Source organism: Ahaetulla prasina, chromosome 7 (assembly GCF_028640845.1).
Source record: "Ahaetulla prasina isolate Xishuangbanna chromosome 7, ASM2864084v1, whole genome shotgun sequence".
Classification (NCBI taxonomy): domain Eukaryota; kingdom Metazoa; phylum Chordata; class Lepidosauria; order Squamata; family Colubridae; genus Ahaetulla; species Ahaetulla prasina.
Genome location: NC_080545.1, coordinates 70,099,305 through 70,109,380, shown reverse-complemented (window position 1 = coordinate 70,109,380; position 10,076 = coordinate 70,099,305). Strand labels below are relative to the sequence as shown.

Here is a 10,076-nt window from a genome sequence, read left to right as displayed (position 1 = left end):
GTAGGCACGTTTGTGCTCTTATGCACGCCCCTTACAGACCTCTTAGGAATGGGGTGAGGTCAATAGTAGACAGTTTTTGCTTAAAGCTTTGGGGATTTTGAGAATAGACCATAGAGTCAGGTAGTGTGTTCCAAGTATTAATAACTCTGTTACAGAAGTCATATTTTCTGCAATCAAGATTGAAGCGATTAACATTAAGTTTAAATCTATTGTTTGCTCTTGTATTGTTGTGATTGAAGCTGAAGTAGTCTTCAACAGGAAGGACATTGCAACAGATGATTCTATGAGTTAAACACAGGTCCTGTCGAAGGTGGTGGAGTTCTAAGTTTTCTAAACCCAAGATTTCAAGTCTGGTGGCATAAGGTATTTTGTTGTATTCAGAGGAGTGGAGAACTCTTCTTGTAAAATATTTCTGGACACGTTCAATTGTATTGATGTCTGAAATGTGGTATGGGTTCCAGACAGATGAGCTGTATTCAAGAATTGGTCTAGCAAATGTTTTATAAGTTCTGGTTAATAGTGTAGTGTTTCTGGAGAAGAAGCTACGTAAGATTAGGTTTACAACTCTTAAAGCCTTTTTTGCAATGTAGTTGCAGTGGGCTTTGGCACTTAGATCATTATCTGTAAGGTAATGTCCATCGAGTTTGTATTTAGTGTTTAGATTCTTTTTTCCAATATCTAAGACAGAGCATTTGCTGGTTGAGATTTGGAGTTGCCCAGTTTTTGACCATTCTGACACAAAGTCAAGGTCTTTTTGAAGGGTAGCTGTACTGTTGGTAGTGTTAAATAGTTTGACATTGTCAGCGAAAAGAACATAATTGCTTATAATATGGTCACAGAGATCATTAATGTATAATATGAAGAGTGTTGGTCCAAGAACGCTGCCTTGGGGAAAGCCGCTATTGACAGGAACAGGATTTGATAGGGCACTGCCTATTTTGACCACGTGTTGTCTGTTTGACAGGAACGCTGTTATCCAATTGTGGAGGGGTCCGGAGATGCCGTAGGATTTTAGTTTTAGGAGAAATTTGTCATGTACCACTGAGTCAAAAGCTTTACAGAAGTCTATTGTCTAGCTATTGTTTTGCCTTTATCAAGATTTGTAGTCCATTATGTTTTTGCAATGAAGAAGTTGTAAGTTACATGATAATTTTTTTTCTGAAACCAAACAAAATGAGAGACTCACTTGCAGTATAAATCACTGCGTTCTACAGTTTTGTCAGGTTGTGGGAATACAGCAGCCTGCAATGATCTGTAGCTGGTATAGGTTGAATCACCGTTCCTATTGTCCGGCATTGTTAACAACACTCTTTTGGAGTAGAGATACACCTTGGATAAAAGGCGTTTGGTTGGAAGATACACCTTGGATAAAAGGTGAGTTGGAAGTTGTGTGTGTGTGTGTATTTGTGTGTTATTAAATGATTCACTCGGACTCGTGAGAGAAATCCATGAAGAATGAAAATTGTAAAGCAAGTAGTAAGTATGAAAGTAATTAGGGTCACGATTATTTCGCCCGTCCGCAGTTGTTTTGCAACATCTCTTCTCCAGATTCTTCCTCCTACTAAGAGAACGAAGGACTAAACTTCGCAACCGGGGCAAGTGCACCGTTTGGCTTTTCAAACAATCATTGCTGGCGGAGAAGACAAGGCAGTCTTTTGCTTTTCTGCCAGAACCCACGTTTTCTAGGAAACTCAGACAAGGCATCTACTGGAAAGCCTTCGAAGAAACGCGCTTCGCCTCTAAACGAGTCGCGGGAACGCGAAGTGCTTCTCCACGCCTTCTTCTTCTGGACTCCGCAATCTGCTATTCCAGGAAGTGGCTGGTAAGTGTGGGGGGGGGAGTAAATCAAATATTTATTTTCTCTCCCAAAATTAGCGGATCATGGGGCGAGTAGTCAGTCAGATGTCACGAGGAATAAAGGAAAAGTCGTCAGTGAATCCAGTTAGACGAAGGACCGATCTTCATGTGCGAGTTAATGGGTTTTCTGCTAATTTCCCCCCCTTTTTTGCCCCAGTTGGTTTCGCCCCGACAAGCCTTCCTTTAACTGGATATCAAAGTGGGACGTGGTCCTTTTCTCCGCCCTGGAGGTAGAATAAGGAAGGGGGAATAAGCTGGTGGGCGAGAAGCTGCTTGGGTGCAACGCTTTGAAGATTCAGAAGCCAGCGAGCCATCCGAGGTAAGAGAAGAGGAAGTAGAGAGGTGGAGGTAGGTTGGACTTGTTGAAGGTTTAAAGGGGGAAAAAAACCCCATAAGATGAACGCTCGCCCATGTGTTCAAAGGGCACTAACCCCGCTAATTTTCCTCTGGTGGCGGCAGCATTTACCTATGGGTTACTCTCCTCCCTAGCCAACCCTAGAAACCTTTGGACGTTGGGTTATAATGCTCAAATAGAATAGAATAGAATAGAATAGAATAGAATAGAATAGAATAGAATAGAATAGAATAGAATAGAATAGAATCCTTGCTGGCAGGGATGAGGTGCAATAGACTTCTCTGTATATTGTCTTCTCTTGGCTGAGGAGGATGGGAGGTGCACTGCAACACTTGTTGGGGTTGCCAGATTGGGCCAGCTCAGAAAAACTGTCTTTCCTGGAGAAGGAAATAAATTGTTTATTATACACCGGTTGGGTGCTTGGTGCAGTGTTTCTACTGTTTTCAATTGGGGAATTGGAAGCTTTGGTGTTTTTGTGGGTGGAGAACTCTTGGGGGGGGGGGGAGAGATGGAATCTTTCCCCCCTTCGGGATACTTTTTTCCCCCCTATTCCTGTCGAAGAATCTGTCTAATTTGAAGTAGCAAAACCCATTGATATGAATAAATCTGCTCTGAACAAAATGGGAGTGCCTCTGAATATTTGCACTGCATCTTCCTGCTTAGCTTCAACAAAGAGACTCCAGTTCTGTAAAGCTGCAGATGGGATAAAAAGAAAACAGTTTTTCAGACAGATTCTTGTCCAGGGCTTGTTCAAGGAAACCTCTGTTTAGCTGATTAATAGATAGAATAGATTTTTTTTTATTGGCCAAGTGTGATTGGACACATAAGTTATTTGTCTTGGTGCATACGCTTTCGGTGTACATAAAAGAAAAGATACGTTCATCAGGAATCATAAGGTACAACACTTAATAGGGTACAAATAAGCAATCAGGAAACAATATCAACATAAATCATAAGGATACCAGCAACAAGGTTACAGTCATACAGTCATAAGTGGAAGGAGATGGTTGATAGGAACGATGAAAAGATTAGTAGTAGTGCAGACTTAGTAAATAGTTTGACAGTGTTGAGGGAATTATTTGTTTAGCAGAGTGATGGCCTTCGGGAAAAAACTGTTCTTGTGTCTAGTTGTCCTGGTATGCAGTGCTCTGTAGCATCGTTTTGAGGATAGTTGAAACAGTTTATGTCCAGGATGTGAGGGATCTGTAAATATTTTCACAGTCCTCTTTTTGACTCGTGCAGTATACAGGTCCTCAGTGGAAGGTAGGAAACCACTGTTTAGCTGACTAATGAAGCAACATATATTAAAAACAAACAAGCTTCTTTTTAAACTACAAGAACTTAAACAAAGAAAATGATAATTAGGAGAAGTACGCTATCCTTTTTTCTCCTGTGCATGGGATGAGAATTATTTTTATTTCCTTATTTCACCTATGAACTCCATATTTCCATATCAGGATTCAAGGAGGGTTGTGTTAGAAAGCAATTAAAATGCAACATAATCCTATAAACAGCATTTAATAATGACAAAATAAAAATAACAATATGAGGTGCATTTTAAAAAAAGAATAGATAAGAATATAAATAATAAATGTGGTATCAATACTGAGAAAACCCAGCCTACTCAGCTGCTTTTATAGAAGTTATGATTTAGATTTTAGATCATAATGGAGAATGTGCAGGGTTTGACCTCACTTCAAAGCCTACCTTTGTTTTTGTAAATCCTGACTGCTCTTGCTTTTTTCTTATTTGCTGTTGAATATAGACTTCATGGATGTTTGAGGCAAGGTCAAGAAGAGAACTTGGGCATTACTGTGATGAAAGGATGGGTTTTAAATAAAATCCTACGCCAATCTAAATAACCTTTTTAGAGTCCAAAAAATGAGAAAGTCAAGCATCTGTTGGGGCCCTTTTCACTTTGAATAGAATAGAATAGAATTTTTATTGGCCAAGTGTGATTGGACACACAAGGAATTTGTCTTGGTGCATATGCTCTCAGTGTACATAAAATAAAAGATACGTTCATCAAGGTACAACATTTACAACACAATTGATGGTCAATATATCAATATAAATCATAAGGATTTGCATGGATCATTTAATTGTTTTATCCATGGTGAGGTAGACTGCTGAAGATTCCTGGAGCTTTTCCCAAGAGAATGGCTATTCTATTAGAGTTCATTTTTATTACATGCAGAAATAAGTAGGTTTTTTAGTAAAGAAATGTATGATGGTGAGATTTTACCTTCAGTAATTAAACTGCACTGTTCCAACGATTCTAATTTTATCCCTGTAATTGTGCCCAGAACTTTGCTTACATAATCCTGTTGATGCTTTGATTTATAAACGGTTTTATGTTTTGATGGCATAATAGTGTAGAAGCATTATTAGTCTCTCCCTGGAAGAAAAAGCAAAAATGTTGCCACTGTTATACTTTGTCAAGTGACCTTGTTAGCCTTGTTTAACCATAGTGTTCTTTGAACTGTAATAAATCATATCTATTTATTCTTTATTTGATAGATCTGTAAAGCAATAGCAATAGCAATATATACTGTTTCACAGTGGTTTACAGCCCTGTCTAAGCAGTTTATAGAGTCAGCATGTTGCCCCAAACAATCTGGGTCCTCATTTTACCAATCTTGGAAGGATGGAAGGCTGAGTCAACTTTGAGCCGGTGAGGATTGAATTCTTAGTACAATAGAATAGAACAAAAAATTTTATTGGCCAAGTGTGATTGGACACACAAGGAATTTGTCTTGGTGCATATGCTCTCAGTGTACATAAAAGAAAAGATACCGTCATCAAGAATCATAAGGTACAACACTTAATGATAGTCATAGGGTACAAATAAGCAGTCAGGAAACAATATCAAATAAATCGTAAGGATACAAGCAACAAAGTTACAGTCATACAGTCATAAGTGGAAGGAGATGGGTGATGGTAAAGATGAGAAGATGAGAAGATTAATAGCAGTCCAGACTTAGTAAATAGTTTGACAGTGTTGAGGGAATTATTTGTTTAGCAGAGAATTAGCCAGCAGAATTAGCCTGCAATACTGCATTCTAACCACTGCGCCACCATGGTGTTCTATTTTTCTTCCAGGAGCTCAAGGTAGTGTATATTGTTCTCCGTCTTCTGAGTTTTTCCCCACAACAATCACTCTGTGAAGTCAGGCTGAGCAAGAATGACCAGGCAAAGTGTGTTCACACCCACCTACCCACCCACACGTACACACACACAGGACTTTCATAGTTTGGGAACCATCTCAAGGGAGCAAGGGAATTTAAGCATCTATGGTTTTCTATAATGGCCTCCCTGAATGTCTGCTTCAAATTACATCACTTGTGAGATACCACCAATGGGGGTGAGGCTTTCTTCAGCATAGATGGAGATTTCACAGTAGATTCCTATCTTCCTGGCAATTTTTTTCCTTCAACCAACAAAGCAATTTTGTATTGATTATAGCAAGAACTTTACATCTTAACTTAGCCACAGAATTGGCTGGACTTGCTGTTTCGTACCTACTTGTTATAATGCCTGGGTGTTCTTTTCTCTTGTGAGGATGATCCTAATTTGCTGTGTTGTCTTCCTTCACCTCAGTGCCAGAGGAAATCCCAGGTGACATCCAAACCCAAACAGCCTGTGAGTGCCATGACTCAGCAACTTCTCTACCGGGCATTGGTGACTGCTAAATGGGTGTCAGAAGTTATCAAGTCTCCTCAAACTGGATCATCTGTGAAGCTCTTGGATGCCTCTTGGTACCTCCCCAAAATGAAACGTAATCCCCAGAGAGAGTTTGAAGATCGCCATATTCCAGGAGCTGCTTTCTTCGACATTGATCATTGCAGTGACCGTACATCACCTTATGATCATATGCTTCCCAGTGCAACAGATTTTGCAGAGTACGTGGGCAAACTAGGAGTCAGCAGTGATTGTCATGTTGTGGTGTATGATGCAAGTGACCAGGGCTTGTTCTCAGCTCCCCGAGTCTGGTGGATGTTCCGAGCTTTTGGCCATGATGCGGTTTCCCTTCTAAATGGTGGGCTGAAGAACTGGATGAAAGAGGGGTATCCTGTCAGCTCTGGAAAGAGTCATCCTGCTTCTGCTGAATTTCATGCTTCCCTGGATAAATCAATGGTGAAGACCTATGAGCAGGTGAAGGAGAACATTGACTCACACCGGTTCCAAGTAGTCGATGCACGATCTGCTGGAAGGTATGCTGGGACGGAACCAGAGCCCCGAGAAGGTAATGGTTTCTTTAAGTTTGGAGGATAGATGTGGTGGAATGTAGTCTGGATTCCCAGGAGGAAGGGGCTGCATTCTAGAGGAGCAAGAGACAGTGAAGTTTAGGTAGTTTGGATAGTTTGAAGAGGTAGAGGAAGAGGCTCGAGACAATTCCTCCCTTGAAGTTCTCGGAGTATATCTTTATTGGTGCAAATAGCTTCCTTTAGTACATCAAGATTTCTGTCTGTATTTGAGGAACAATAAAGGAGATTGCTTTGGAGTAACTCAGTGTGTCTTTTTAGATTTTGGAGCCTGACAGAATTGTCGGGCTGGTTTAGCTCTGAGATTAAAAGCTCTGATTTTAAAACTTCATGTTAAAAAGGGAAGTTGCAAATTGTCAGCACTTCAAGATAGAAGAGATTAGGAAGCCAATGACATGTAGGTCAATGCTACTTTTACTGTCGAGCTATAGTAGCAGAATCTTATAAATCTGATTATGCTTCCCCCCTCCCTTTATCTACCATGTTTTCCTGAAAATAAGACCCTGTCTTAGATTTTTTTGAACCCTTAAATAAGTGCTTGGCCTTATTGCCATGCGCTCAAAAGCCCGATTGGGCTTATTATCAGGGGATGTCTTATTTTGGGGGGAAACAGGGTATGTGTGAACTAGGGAGGAGAGGCTTGTCTGAGGTGTTCACTCATTTCAGTTTTTGCCCAGATTTGGGCTCCCTTTCATCTGACTGTTAACTTGGTAGGGGCTTTTCCTGCTGTCTTTTCAAGGCCATTTCCTCTGACCTCTCAAGTCAAGAGGAAATGTCTATATACCAGTAGTTCCTCCTAATAAGGATGTTGTTGAAAGGAGAGGGTGGGGCATTATTTATTTATACAGTATATCAAATGGCAGTAATTTATGTATTGCTACTTTGTATAATAAAATGTGTATGGGATTAACAGAACAGGCAGAGGTTGAGCTGTCATTATTCCTAATATCATACTAGCTGCATTTGATTTTCATCTTTGCTGCATCTTTCACTCCTTGTAGGAGAAAGATGAAGTAAAAGGTGATGGGACTGCCAAAAATTGTCAAAAGCCTCCCCAGATTGGAGAAGATACAGCATGGCTTCTGATTTTTACAACTTTATTAGGTGTCCTTCCCCAAATTGGGGAAGATGTGGATCAAATAAGAAGTTTTTTTCCTGCACACTAGAGAACTAGGAACAGTCAGTCATGAGGAACAGAACATGTTCCTCATGTTCTCCAGCAGATGGGTGATATCAGTTAACCTCACCTTATATTCTGGCTTACTGGGGCAAATGGGAAGGGGGAGGGATTCATCTTTTACCATTAGTATAAACCAGTATTTTTCAAATGGACAAGTTTCAGATACATGGACTTCAGCTCACAGAATTTCCCAGCAATCATGCCTACTTAGAAACTATGTGTTATGTATAGGATTTCAAGGTTTACTACATACAGAATGCATGTGTGTATGCACATTATTTCTAAATTGTGTTTCTCATTTTGCAATTTTGTTGAATGAACTTTAATAGTATTTCATTTTTTCAAACTTTCTCCAGGAATTGAACCTGGTCACATCCCTGGCTCTGTGAACTTTCCTTTCACAGAATTCCTCACTGAGGCAGGCTTGGAGAAAAGCCCAGAAAGTATCCGAAGCTTGTTTCAGGAGAAGAAAGTAGACCTCTCCAAACCTCTTGTGGCTACTTGTGGCTCAGGAGTCACCGCTTGCCATGTGGCATTAGGAGCGTATCTGTGTGGGAAGCCAGATGTGGCCATTTATGATGGGGCTTGGGTAGAGTGGTTCATGCGTGCACAACCTGAAGACATCATCTCAGAGAGGATGGGGAAGAGCCTCTGAAGCACAGCTTTCTGCTAAGACAGAAACATTAGAGAAGGGGATGTCCTCCAAGATGTTCTACCTGTTGAGTGAAATGCTTTGATAATGAATTGGGGGATTTGCCATTCTTTTGCTTATCTCCTTTGCCATGTATTGATACTGCTCATTTTTCATAGCAAAGAAAGCATTAATTATGGGAAGATCAAATTGGAAGTCCAGGTAGAACACAAGAACTCTGGAGATTTGCAACCACAAAAAAGGAGTTTGCTTTTTAAGGGGATTAATTTTGCACTGTAACTATGGCAAATTGTGTCATGCTTCTGGCTATTTAGTATTAATTGTTCTTCCACTGAGTCCTGTAATTTGGTTTCTATTCATTTTCATGAAAATGCCATAGTACAAACATTTTTAAATCAAAAGCATTTTAGCATCCTTAATGATTCATTGCTTTATTTTGTGTTCTTATCCTGAAGTGGGTCAAATTCTGAAAACTTCTGTCCGTGCCAGTTTGTGTAGTGAACTATAGTTTGAATTCAGCTAGTTCTAGACTCTACCAAATAGAAAATGTTTGTTCAGCTACCTAGTTCCTTTAGCCATTCTTCATAGGATTTAGTCGTCAGACTCCTTATCATCTTTGATATTATTCGTTGTTGGCCATTTTTTCTCTCATCTCATCCCATAAAAGCTTTATGCCATCAGGAACCAATATCTGAAGAAATATGATAACATATCTTGACCACAAATCAAATTCTTTAACTCCTTTCTCTTTCTTCCAAATCTTCACTCTCTAACAAAAGCACCTTCTCAATCTCTGAAATCCAACCTCACAGAAGCTAAAAACATCATTTTACTGGCTCCAGAAAATTGCACCCCAGTAACACTAATTCTGCCCATTTTCAGCTCCATTAAGTCTTAGTCCAGGCATTCCTGCCAAATCCTAAACCATGCTACAGAATAACCCCACCTTAGAAGTACTGATCTTTCAATACTAACTTCTAACTCCAGCTTTTATTCAGATAGGTCACCTGGTAGTGAACCAAATGTTAATAAATTGGAGAGAGAACCTGTGTGATTTGGCATTTGCTATGAGGGAAAAATACAAGTGATGACATCTTCTGTACTGGGCTCTGAGAATTACTTTAGTACATAGGAGAAAGATTTCAGTCTAGATAATCTGAAAGAAAAAATATGAGTCCAAAACTGGAACCAGCGCTGGAGAAAGCATATCAGAATTGACCAACCCCCTCTGAGTCTCTGCAACTAAAGGCAGGAGAGGGGGACTTTCAGACTTGCAACATTTTATTACTTTAACTTTACAATAGGGGTAATTGGTTTTGGTTGTCTGTCTGCATTTAAAAAGCTGACATATTCTTAATTAAGCTTCATGCTTTTGAAAGGAGAAATTAAAGCAGTGGTTTACAGTACAAATCTAGGGAACTGGGGTTTTTTTTAGGAAAGAAATTACATGTGTAGGACATTCCCTGAACTGTAGAAGTTACTAATTTCTAGTTTACTGAATGGGGCTTAGGAAATTATGACATTCTTGATTTTAGAAATGACCCACTACAGATATCTCTAGAAAGAAAAGAGATACTGGATCTTACAACCTTCTTGGAAAAATAAAATAGTGATGTAATGATGCTATAAATAAAATTTAGCCCTGGATATATTTGTCCAGTAGATTATCAAAATATTATTAAAGAATCAATCCACCAGTTCCCTCAAGGAGTCTTCCGATTAACTTAAAAATTTGGAATATCATCCTAAAAAATATGGAATATCACC

General features: G+C 39.5%; 1 protein-coding gene across 2 annotated transcripts; it reads left to right on the top strand.

The window, feature by feature from the left end:
• The first annotated feature begins 2,046 nt into the window (after positions 1-2,046).
• On the top strand, positions 2,047-8,723 carry MPST (mercaptopyruvate sulfurtransferase). Of its 2 annotated transcripts, none has more exons than XM_058189636.1 (3): positions 2,047-2,176; positions 5,813-6,458; positions 8,014-8,723. In XM_058189636.1, exons 2-3 carry the CDS (start codon positions 5,864-5,866, stop codon positions 8,310-8,312), a joined length of 894 nt encoding a protein of 297 aa, XP_058045619.1. In that variant the 5' UTR covers positions 2,047-2,176; positions 5,813-5,863; the 3' UTR covers positions 8,313-8,723. The 2 variants fall into 2 exon arrangements, with proteins under 2 accessions (XP_058045619.1, XP_058045618.1); XM_058189635.1 differs by having other exon boundaries at positions 2,068-2,205.
• Positions 8,724-10,076: the final 1,353 nt, after the last annotated feature.

Excerpts from the sequence above, each read along its gene's own strand:
- MPST (XM_058189636.1), top strand. The coding sequence starts at position 5,864 with ATGACTCAGCAACTTCTCTACCGGGCATTGGTGACTGCTAAATGGGTG. Across the intron at positions 6,459-8,013 it reads GGAACCAGAGCCCCGAGAAG|GAATTGAACCTGGTCACATC; the intron begins GTAATGGTTTCT and ends AACTTTCTCCAG.